This window comes from Equus przewalskii, chromosome 10, assembly GCF_037783145.1.
Source record: "Equus przewalskii isolate Varuska chromosome 10, EquPr2, whole genome shotgun sequence".
Classification (NCBI taxonomy): Eukaryota; Metazoa; Chordata; class Mammalia; order Perissodactyla; family Equidae; genus Equus; species Equus przewalskii.
The window spans coordinates 17057457-17070163 of record NC_091840.1 but is presented as its reverse complement, the minus strand read 5'-3'; the positions used below and the strand labels follow the sequence as shown (position 1 = coordinate 17070163).

The following is a 12707-nucleotide window of genomic DNA, read 5'->3' as shown; positions in this document are numbered from 1 at the left end:
TTAAAAAATAAAGGCCATTTCTACTTTTAGGCACAGTATATTCCTGGAAACCTTAATACTCCCACACTTGGGGGAAACTTTTAATAATAAGAGAGTAAAAATTTATGAGAAATAAGCAAAAAATGAACAGAGCAGAAAAATATGTAAGTAGAAAAAAATTCAGGACTAATATTTTTGTACTCTGAAATTTGGGCAGTTTCATGTAAACAGAGATAAGCCTTGAAATCTCTCTCACTGATAAAAAATTAAAGATTTCCCTGAGGAGATGCAATAATGGCTGTATTTTAATTTTTAAAAATTGATTGTTTAGTTAAATAAAAAAACTCAGTCAACTTAATTTTTTTATATTGAAACAAAACTGGTCATCTCAAGGAAATGCTTGGAATAAAGGAATTTTTGACTTATTTATTAATTTTGGAATCATAGAGGTAATGTTAATTGAGATATACATTTGAACAATAGTCTAGAATTTTAGGTACATTATTCTTCAGAAGTTTAGAAAATACAAAATTATTTCCAAAGGATATTAAGTGACTTACAGAATCCCTGTTTGCTTTCAGATGCACGTGCTGCCCTCAATACTGTCAACGTGACGAGCTGCAGCAGAATTCAGGTGAATGACTTGAAAGATGCTTTTGATGACCTCAATGTTTGTTTAAAGCCTGAAGAACACCAGATGTTGGAAAAAACACTTGATGTTGATGGTATATATAATAACTATAAGTTGGTTTTCTGAATAAAGTGACAATAATTTTTTTATTCCCCTTCCCTATCCTCCATTCATCACTCCCCAACAATTTTCTCTTTGTTATCCCAATGGAAAAAATAACAAAGCAAGTCTACTGAGATCATAAATTTATCTTGATAGAAAAATCTTTGAATAAGATTATTAAGATTTTTTCAGCCTTTCTAGCCCCACGTAGTATCCTGTGTTGATTCTATCTGGGTATATTTGTTTGTTTGTATGTTTTTAGCATCTACTGTGTAAATTAGGGAAGGTGGTGGAATTCTCTGAGAAGGTCGTGCTAAAGTGAAACTGCTTTTAGCCAGGAAGAGACTAAGGAGGACCTTCATCCCTCTGCATGAGATATTTATGGCACAAGGTTGATTGAATGTGAATCCTAAGAGCTTTCAGAGAAAACAGCATATAAATTTCAAATTTTGCTAATTATTATATGTTTTTAAAATTAATTTAAAATCAGTTCCTCAAAGTATTTCTTTTTTACATTATTGAATGGGTTTTGGTGTTGCTTCACCAATCATATTGACTGGGGCCACTGCACAGCACAACTTCTGGGGCACATTGTCATCTTTGTAAACAGCATCCCTTGGTGTTGTGCAGTGCGTGGCCTGCTTGGCTCTATGTGGCAGACCTGATCTCGAGTGCCTATTATATGTAAGATATTATGTAATATGTGATCAAATAAATATGAAATATTCATATTCAGGAAACTTTTGGTCTAGTTGGTGAGGCAAGATATAAACAACAAAAGTGTATATAACAGTATAGGAGATAAATGTTCAGTGAATGTGCACTGTTACTTGGCAGTTTTTGAGTAATTGCCAAGGAAACAGTGATGAGATATTGTGATTTATGAGGCTGATGTGCTGCTGACTGTATCAAGAGGACAGCTTGATATTGTGATTTATAATAAGAAATATGTATTTGATCTTCATCCCCCTTCCTGGCACAGAGCACCTAAAACCTTTGTAAATTCCTAGGAGCATCTTGGCAATGTTCTAATGAGGCAACCCTAGGTGGGCTCCTGGCTGTCTCTTGGTTGGGGGCTGGTCACTAGAAAGACTAACCCATGATTAGAAGCTTGACATTTTCAACCCCACCCCCAGTTCTCCCAAGAGGGGAGAGGGGCTGGAAATGGAGTGAATAACTGATCATACCTATCTGAGGAAGTCTTGCTTGGGACCCTGCCAGACCTTGCCCTATGTATCTCTTCATCTGACTGTTCATCTGTATCCTTTATCCTGTCCTTTAATAAACTGGTAAACATAAGTAAGTGTTTCCTAGAGTTCTGTGAGCTGTTCTAGCAAATAATTGAATCCAAGGGGGAGAGGTCATGCGGACCCCCAGTTTGTAGCTAAGTTGGACAGAAGTTGTGGGTAACCTGGGGACGTGCTACTTGCAATTGGCATTTGAAATGGGGAGGGGGCAGTCTTGTGGGACTGAGCCCTTAACCTGTGGGATCTGATACTATCTCCAGGTAGATAGTGTCGGAATTGAGTTAAAATGGTAGGACACCCAGCTGACGTGGCAGAGAATTGCTTGCTGTGGGAAAACCCCGCAAGCGTCTGGTGTCAGAAGTGTTGTGAGTGTGATAGTGTGAGAGTAAAGGAGAAACACAGGAGGAAAGACTGAATTTAGCCTGTACAACTGATGATACTGAGCTGTTTAATAATTCAGGGGAGAGCTATTTCATTCATTCACTGAAAGTTTGTTGAACACCTATTGCTTGCTAGGCACTAAATATATAAAGATAAAAGAGCTTACAATCTATTGAGCTAACAATGAGAATACCAATTGTTAAATACTGTGACAGAGGTAAACATAGGGTGTTATGGGAACATATACAATAGATACCTAACTAAAACAGGGTTAGATGGGGTAGTCAGAAGAGACTTCCTGGAAGAGATGACAGTGCAGTTGAGTTCTGAAACATGAGTAGGAACTAGCCGAGAATTGTGAGCCCAGGGAAGGGGACTGGAAGGAGTTCGGAGGGAATGCTCAGTATGTGCAAAGTATAGATGAACAAAGTTCATGGAAAAATCAAGAAACTCTTTAAGTACTCCAGTAAGACTTACCCACTGGTGGATCTTAGACTGATTTACATCAGAATTACCTAGGAAATTTGTTAAAAACCCAGATGCTTTGACCTCATTCTGGATCTCTTGCTTCAGAATATCTGCATCAGGACCAAGGTACGTGTGTGTGTATGTGTGTATTTTTCAACAAACTTTGTAGTTCATGTTGATGTGAATCAAAGTTTGACCATTGACTTAGTGGTGCATAGTAGGAGAGAGAGGGAAATGAAGTGGCCATATAGTCAAAAGCAGATCAAGAAGGATTTTGTTTTTGTTTTTGTTTTTTTCTGAGCAACAGAGTTTGAACTTTATCTCAAAGTCTCAAGGGAGTCATTGAAGAATTCAAAGTTGAAAAGTGGCGTGATTGATTTTGCACTTTATGATGGATATTCTGATAGCAGTGACAAGAAAGGACTGAAGGAGGGCAAGATTGGAAGCAAGGAGACATTTTAGAAGGCATGCAGTAGTCCACGTTAAAAATTATGAGTGTTGAACTAAGGTATTGGCTCTAGGGATAGAAAGAAGGGAACAGATATGAGATCTAGGAGGCAGAGCTTCATCATTGTTTGATTAAGTTAAGGAAGGCAAAGGGAGAGGAATTGAGGATGAGTAACAAATTTCTGCATTATTTAATGGTGATGCCTTTTAATAAGATACGGAATACAGGAGGAGGATCAAGTTTTAGTGTACAGATGAGGATTTCTGCTTAAGATACTGTGTTTGTGGTGCCTGTGGACATAGAGTTGGAGATGTGCGGTAGGCGGTGGTCTAGGCTGGATACAGAAACTTGGGAGTTGTCAACCTACAGTTAGTAGTTACAGGAGAGTTCAGGAAACGTTTACAGAGGGTAATGAGAAAAGGGCTAAGAACAGAAACACTGAGGCATGCTGACGTTTAGGTAATGGTGGAGATAAAATAGTTTATAAAGGACATTAAGAAGAGGCAACCAGAATGGTAGGAGGGAAACCAAGAAAAACCTATATCAATAAAACAAAGGTGAAAAAAAGAGTTTGAAGGAGGAAGGTGCTAAGACCAAAAAAATGTGTTCATTAGTTCGGCAGTAAATAGTTAACTGGTGAACTCGGTAAAAGCAATTTCAGGGGAGATGAAAGCCAGATAGCAGCAATTTAAGATGATGTGCATGAAGATATGATGAAGAAAAACATTTATTTCTAGAAATTAGGTTGTGAAGGAAAGGAAAAGGAAAAAGCAGTAGTTAGAGGGGGATATAGGCTCAGGGGAGGGTGTCTTGGCAAACTAGGATTTGGACGGATAGAGAAGTGAGCAGCATCCTGGACAGAAGTGCATAGACGGAGGCTATCTTAAGATGCTTTAGGGGCAGTAAGTGAACCACGTTTAGCTCACTGTGGAAGTCCTTTATGTTTCTTGAATTTATTAATTTATCTTTGTACTGTTTTTGTCTTTACAGAGAAGGGAAATGTTTCCCTAAAGACTGCCCTTTTAGCGCTGAAGAGCAATAAGCGTTTTCAAGATTTTAGAGGTGAGAATAATTGGAAGTTTTATACACATTTAGAATATAGAAAATATTTACCGTAAATTAAAAGTGATGGGCCACTTACATAAAAATATAACTAATGTGCTACTAGATTAAATGAGTAGTATACATTTAGTGTTTCAGGAGTTTAGATGAAGGAGAGCTCACTATGTTCTCTTAAGTCTAGTTTTTAACATTACTTATAAGTTCATAATTGAAGCAAATAAGATGTCTTCAAGAAGGATGCCAAACTATGTGACCTTAAAAATGTTTTAATTAGTAAAGTTAAGGTTTTGGGTTAGATAATACGTTCACACAGATCATAAATAAAAACGTGTTTATGTGAAAATCTCCCTCCTCCCTGGTCTTCTAGTCATCCAGTTCCCACCACTTTCCTCCAAATAACTAACCACTGTATTTAGTTTCTTATGTAGGTAGTAGTTAGAGATTTTTATGAACACTCAAGAAAATATGAATATGTATATTCTCCCTCCATACACTTTTTACATAAGTGGAAGCATAATGTATGCATTGTTTCTGTATCCTTGATCTTTTCTTCATTTAACAATATATTTTGGATATTTGTTCATATCAGAACATAAAGAGCTTTCTTATTCCTTTTTACAGTTGCATAGAGAATATGTGAATTCTCTTACTTGAATCTTTGTTTTTTTTATTTTGGCACCAAGAAATATTTTGTGGCATTGTGTGATGGCTGCCCTCTATGAAATATCTCCCTAACTTTTGAGTATAATTTTGAAAAGTTGTAATTCACTTTAGAAATGAGTTAACAGCCTAATGTTTCATGACCTTAACAAAACTTTTCTCCAACTTTTATTTTCAGTATAAAAAGTACCTTAGGGGAAAAAATGTGTATAGTTTTATTTCACGGTTTCTATAGATGTATCTTATTTGTTTGGTTTTAAACAACATCATAATACTTGACTGGAAAATAATAATACATTTGTATAGTGTTTGATTCACCAAGTACTTTTACATAATTTGGTTCACATCATTTTTTCTTTATGATTACTCTGTTAAGTAGGTGTCTTATAATAAAGAAAGAGAAAAATGAAGCTCAAAAAGATTGTACCTTACTTAGAAGCCCACAGCAAGCAAGTATTGGACTCCAAGTGCAGAGATTTTTTTTTTAGTGCATTATGATTTAATGGTTTAGTTTAAAGATTAATTTTATACTATAACTTACAGGTAAATATTATCACAATCACACATAATGCACATATATTGGACACAAAAATATTCATGACACAAAGTTAGGCCATGAGAATCTTAAAGTCTAGATGAAAATACAGGCTATTTACATAAAAATATAACTAATATACTACAAGATCAAATGAATGATACATATTTATAAGGAATTCAAGTGAAGGTGAAATTCCTATGAAAAAATGGAGGAAGGCTTTGAAAGAATGGTAGCATTTAGGTAGGGAGAGGAAAGGCAAGAAAACATTGAGACTGAGAGATTGGAAGGGAAGAAAAGATCGGAGAGGCAGTCAGGATTTGAAACATGAGGAACAAGAGATAATTGGTGGGTCTAGATTGGAGGGGATATTAAATGTTAGGCTCAAAACAGTTAGGTCTCAATATGCTTTTTGGGCAAGAGAGTGTTAGGTGCTAAGCTCTAAAGATTGATTTAACAGTGGATTGGATTGAGGAGACACTAGAAGCAGGAAGACCATTTATTCAGTTCATTCATTCAAGAAGTGAGTTTCATTGTTCTGGTAAGCAAGATAGGTAAATATGTGGTCTCTGACCCCAGAGATCTTAGTGAAAAAAGACAGATGAACAAACAAATAACTACAAATTGTGCTAAGTGTTAAGGAGAAACTGTGCAAGGATGAGGTAGAGAATTAAGGTGCAGTGACTTAATTTAGATAGGATGGCCAGGGAAGCATGCTCTGAGTTGTGACATTTAGGCTGAAACCTAAAGGATGAGAAGAAATCAGCTACTAGAAGAGTTGGAAGAAGAGTCTTCCACAGAGAAGGAAGAGGCTGTGAACGGTCTTAGGGTAGGAAATAGTGTATTTGTTTAAGAAACTGAAAGACCACTGTGGCTGGAGTCTAGTGAGAAAAGGAGAAGCTGGCAAAAGACAATGCTGGAGTGACAGGCATGGACCAGATTATTCAAGGTCTTAATAAAAGTAAAGGTAAAGAATTTGAATCTAATTCAAAGTGTAATGGAAGTACAATGGAGTGACATGATCAATTTTAAGTTACTCTATCTGCTGTGTGAAATTGGATTGAGAGAGGGAAAGAGTGGTTTTTAATAGTATTTAGAAAATTTTGGAAATACTCTAGGCTTGAGGAGATGAAGATCTGGACAACGGTAGTAAGTATGGGACTTGTAAGAAAAATATGAGTGAGAGAGATGCTAAAAAGGGGAAAAAACTGGTCATGGTGACTGAGGTTAGAGAGAAACAGAAATTAAAGATTGAAAGGTTACAGTTTCCAAGTAAGGTGAATGAAGGAATGAATCCAGTTTGAAACATATTTATTTCAAGTTTGTACCAATGATGGTACCTCAGAGAATATACAGAAAATAGAAATTTGGGAGAGTTGGAGATGTAATTTGGCCACACAATTACCTCATGGAGGTAAACAGTTGCAAAAAAGTCAGGATAAATAAATCTCGGCGACAGTACAGAGAGGAAAAAGCAAAGACCAAAGCCTTCTAGCCTAGATTCTTAATCTGTTTAGTCAATTTCATCACTTTGATTGTTTTATTAATCTTTGAGTTAACTCTAATCTCCTTAAGGTAAAGTGAGAAGGACTGTGCATGGTATAAGTCACTTGCCTATGGACATGGAACATGTGCAGCCAGAATTTAAACCAGGTCTTTAAATGTCAAAGTTTGAGCTCTTTCCGCTGGAAGCAGTTAGAGATATGAATCAAAATTTGGTTGAGACTTCAGGAATAGAAACATTTGAAAGTCATTGTCATAAGCTGATAGCTGAAAAATGTTTAAATAAATGGAGAACATATCATTTTATGGAGTAAGTTTCACATATTATACTGAAGTCACTTCTCTTTAAATTATTTATAAATGTAATACAATTCCTAAAGAGTTGTTTTGTGGGGGGAAATGTTTGAGGGGAGGATTGACAGTATGATTTTAAAGCTCTTCCAGAAAATAATAAGAGGAGAATAGAGAAGTTGGAGTTGGAAAAGATGTGATGAAATGACCGTTTTTCTTTTCACTGTGGGTATATGTGTAAATTGAGACAATCCTTCTGGGGATTTGAGATTGCATTTCAAAGGCCTTAAAAGTATGCATCCCATTTGACATTAGAAATTTATTTTAAGAAAAAAAATTAGTGAAAAGATGTATGCCTAAAAAGACTCATCATAAGGATCCCATTTATGATAGCAATTGAGTTTTGGTTTAGAAAGATAGGATATAGCCATGCAGTGGAATACTATACAGTCACTAGAAATGATACTTGTAGAATAATATGTTGACAAGGGAAAATGTTCAGGATAATTTGCTAAGTGAAACAAAGCTTGCCATTAAAGAGAATTAAGACTAAACTCCATTAAAATGTAAAAATGTTGGAAAGACACATACCAAAAATGCTGTCAGGGATTATCTTTGGGTGATGGAGTTTTGAGTGTTTTCTCTCCTTTTTTTCTTTTATGTGCTTTCTATGATTTCAGCATTAAGCTCACAGCGTGTACTAATTCTGTAATTGGAGGGAAGAAGTTTAATTAAGAAATAAGGGTGGATAGTCAGCTACCCAAATTGTCCAGGGGACAGTGAAGGCTGAGATTATTGGATTTGGGAAAGAAGGAAGTTGAGAGGTTATTTGCTATTATTTGTAATACCAAAAGCATTGTACTCTGAATCAGAATGTTTCAGCTGTAGCCTGATATTTTCCTGATTATGATCATGGGCAAGTCACTTAATCTAACTGTAAAATATATATATGTCTAGCTCTAGATAATAGTACCTGTCCTATGTATTTCGCAGGATTTTTTTGTGGAGATCAAATGAACACACGTAAAAGTACTTCATAAATTATAAAAGACTAGTCAAATATAAAGTAGTTTCATTCCAGGAGAGTTGTAGGGGCTTAAAAAATAGAGATTGGGTGATGAAATAGGGGCAACTAATATAGACCACTCATTTGAGAAGCTCAATAGTAAAGAATGGAGGGAAACAGAATAGTAGGTAGACTTGACAATAGTGTGGAGGAATGGAAACAATAAGGGAACAAAAGAGGAAAAAGGCTGAACAGTCCGTAATTGAGTAACAGATATTTAGTTAGTACATTTGTTGTGCACAGTAGAGATTGTGAAAGTATTATAATATAGCACAAGGTTCTTTTTCGTAAGGTGCTTATAGTGAAACTGGAGAAAAAAGACTTACCTTTAGAAAATAGTATACATACTAGATCATATGACACCAGCTATAAGACCTACAGTTATTAAGGTATAATGAGAATATACCTTATATATATAATGATATTATACCATTATTATATATAATGGTATATCAGAATGAACTATGATAATCTGGGGAAGCTTGAAGGAGCAGGTGGACTTTGAACTGACTGCTGGATTGAGGATAAGGTAGGGAGAGGATTTAAATATACTTTCTAGATGAGAAGACCAGCATGCCCGAAGGACATATGTGAGAATAAATCTGATGTCTGTGGGGAATAGTTAAGTGGAAAGGGTTCATGTTGCAGAATAGATTTGGGAACGCCCAAATTTGGAATGATAAAATACCTCCTTTATAACATTGCAAATTACAGTATGGCTGAGTTTAGGTTATTCTCCAAATACATAATGGAATTACTGACTACCCTATAGCTACCATGTTTCTAGATGTCTTTTTCTAGGCATAAAACTTTTACCTGAATACAAAAGCTGCGTCAGCATACTTTGTACCTAGGAAGTTCAGTCATCATAGTAAGAGGTTATAAATCCAGGTCCCAAAGTACTACATCCAGATTGACCATATTATTATATGATAAATATGGCTTTTCCCTAGATAGAATAAATAACTGCTTCTGTAAAGTGATATGATGTATGGTTAATCTCTCTAAAAGAAAATTTCTCTAAGATCTTTCACAGCATCATAAATTCCAACCATTAAGACATTTTTTTGTACCAAGGTATTACCTATATTAGGCCACTATTAAAGTGTTTGTTATTAAATACAACGGAGACTGACATGGGAATAAAACTCTCCCTTACACTAGCATTAGTTTCCAATTATTTTTTAAAAAACCAATTCTATTAGCAGATTAATTAGCTGTTACCATGTACACCAATGTTCTCAGCCCTAAGTAAAAGAGAGTCAGTATAAGATGATTTAAATTTTAGTGAAGGATTGGGAAGAGACAAATTGAGGTGGCACTAACTAGGAAGCAGTGGAGAGAACACTGGACACATGAGGAAAGGATATCAGAAGCATGGGAAGCAGAGATGGATGGATAGAGGTAGAAAGATATCAAAGTTGAATTCCTCCTATGAGTTTGCCTTATAATTGGTTGTCTGCTTTATATGTATATGTGAAATGAGAGTTAAATACGTACATCAAGAGAATACTTAAGGTGAACGCTGTATCATTTTTAAAGAAAAAATGCTAGGTATCTATACTAGTTTTTTGAATTATAGTTTAATTATTTTGATTATGTATCTAAACTGAAAATATTTTCTCTTGATAGAGGTTAGTGAACTTGCAAAGGCCTTAGACAAAGTCACCCATGAAAAAATTGATGTTGATGATGTAAAAGCTGTATTGCAAGGCCTGGGGATTTATTTTCCAGAGGAAGAATTACAGGAGGTGCTCACATCCGTTTCTGTTGATGGTATTTCCTTTTCTGAGTTATTTATTACATATAAAACTTGTGTTTACTTTCATTCGTAAATCCACAGAGCTGAGTAATTAGGAATCAAATGTAATGAGTTTAACAACATTAGATTTTCTTTATTAGGCTTGAGTAAGAATTTGTTTTGGATTATCCTTATATTGAGTTATCCTAAGGAAGTATTATCTTCCTCTCTTCTTCCCATTTTGCCTCCTGAGGTTTGAATCATGGGTTCTTATTGATCAGGAGCTGTGAAGCTGTCTCAAGCCTATGAAACAAAAGCCTAAGCCTTAGTATGGTGATTCACACTACCAGTTTAATTTCCTCACAGTCCTCAAAGGGCTACACTGATGTTTTTGGAATCCTACCAGTGGGATGTTTAGCTTACTTGCAGAGCCTTGTGGTGGTCTTTTTCTTCTTAAGTTCCAAGTATGACTGATAGAAAGCAAAAGATCGCACGTTTCCTTAATTAATATATCTTTGTTTATAAGTATATACAGTCTTCTTTAGATAGTATGGTTGAGTTTGGTTTATGGCACTTATCTTCTAGTGGATAAATTGTCTTCCATGAAAACGTAGGTAGTTATAGTAGGACTTGTAATGCTGAAAAATTAAAAGAATATCATATCAGAGAGAAAACATACCAAAACAATGGTCCCAGCTGGTTAAGGTATGTGTAAAATACGTAAAATACTCATTGGCTTTACAATGAAAAAGACCACCAGGGTCATCATAATCATATTCTTTTTCATAGTTAGTCTGAGAGGTGTTTAGGAGAATCAAAGTTAGAAAAACATAGGACTAACATTGGTTTTGAAAGTTTAGTAGGCATGCATATTTTCTGACCTCATTCTTTTGTATCTTTGGACCAAAGGCCATTCATTCCTTTATGTTTCATTTTCAGATGAAGGGAAAGTGGACTTAAAAGATTGCCTGACTAGGTTGATGCAAACGCCATATTTTACAAAAGGTTCAAGTGAGTCAGAAGTTTTTAACAATAAAAATTTTGAGTCGAATTGTTTAGTTTTGATTGTATTCATTTGTGCAGTTTTCTAATGCTGTAAACCACATCATATGTATAACAAATCTACTTTGGATGAGGAATCAATAGGGGATCCTAGCCCTGACCTTTTCTTGACTTATATTTTCTAGATTATAGTATATTTTTCCATCACTCAAAAAGGGGTAAATATACAAAATCTATCTGGATGATTCATTCTAGTATCCAAGTTTGTGATCCAAGATGGCTGCCATCAGTTGGCCATGTCTTGGTCATTTTACTGAAATCCTGTGGGAATAAGAACAGTGTTCCTTCCTCTTTTTCTATTTTATTATCCCTTTATTAAAATGTGATTTTATCATTTTTATCATGAGAAAATTAACTATTAAAACATATAGGAACATGTTGAAACATGTAGACTTCCTCTGTGGTATTCTTCCCATTACTCTACTACCTTAGCCATGAGACATTGGATGTAATCTAGTTTTAATGTCTTCAGTTAACTGGCATCTTCATCTGCTAGAGAAGCCTGTGGAACTACTGGGTTTTCTTGAAGTTTAGGCTAAATGAGCCTAGGTTAGTAAATTCACAACTATTTTCAATTCCCTCAGTCTCCTTGGAGCAGCCCATATTCTTGAGATTAATTGAAATGGCTTAATTTCTTCTAGACTCTTTCCAAAACTGAAACTGAACTAAATTCAAAAGGCTTAATTTAGGTAGGTACAAAATGAAGTTGTTCTCTAGAGCCTGGGTGTTTAGGATGTGGCCAAAATGGTATGTTTTTTCAATTGACCAACTATTTTGTCCTTAATCCTTTGTTTTCTAAATAAGGCCTATAAAAACTCTCCTAGATAATGTGGTTTATAAGCAAATCTGTTACAGGGTTAATGTTTATGATATGATAGTGTTTATCATAATACAAAATTTAAAGATTTTTTCTTACTTGAATGAATAATTTATACGTGATGCTTTCAAAAATAAATAATACCTTTTTGTGGTATTGATATAGCAGTGCCAATCTCTCCATTATTTGGGGTCATTTTTATGTGTGTGTGTTGGTACATACAAGTATCCGATGAATGAAGAAAAATTGAGAATAGTCACATCGATCTATGACCAGTTATCCAATGTTTGACAAGAGAATTACTTTTACAATTAGTTAACGTAGCTTTAGTGGAATTTCCAGCTTCAGATATGATAAAGAGAAGTATAAGCAGATGTTCTGAGATTTCTTTTTATGTAATCATTCTTAAATCTCAAGTATAAATATCTGCAATGACTTGGTTAGCATCATGGTTAAATATTCTGCCTATGAAATCAGACACCCTGGGCTTAAAAATTGACTTCACATTTAGTAGCTGTGTATGCTTAGACAGAATAGCCTCTCTAAGGCTAGGTTTCCTTATCTGTTAAATAAGGGAAATATTGGTACCAACCTCACAGAATTTTTGTGGGATTAAATGAGATGGCGTATGTAAAGCACTTGGCAAGGTGCCTAGCAAGCTCAGACTGAATACTCAATAAGTGGTAATAGTAGTAGTTGTTATTGTTATTATTA

The 12707-nt window shown here is 35.1% G+C and overlaps 1 protein-coding gene across 1 annotated transcript in view; it reads left to right on the top strand.

Moving 5' to 3' along the window:
• Positions 1-12707, top strand: part of EFCAB3 (EF-hand calcium binding domain 3) — a 494329-nt gene that overhangs the window by 114061 nt on the left and 367561 nt on the right. Inside the window, exons 27-30 of the mRNA XM_070561747.1 lie at positions 561-704; positions 4247-4318; positions 10006-10149; positions 11054-11125. Of these exons, the coding sequence (XP_070417848.1) occupies positions 561-704; positions 4247-4318; positions 10006-10149; positions 11054-11125 (432 nt within the window). The remainder of the gene's footprint in view (positions 1-560; positions 705-4246; positions 4319-10005; positions 10150-11053; positions 11126-12707) is intronic.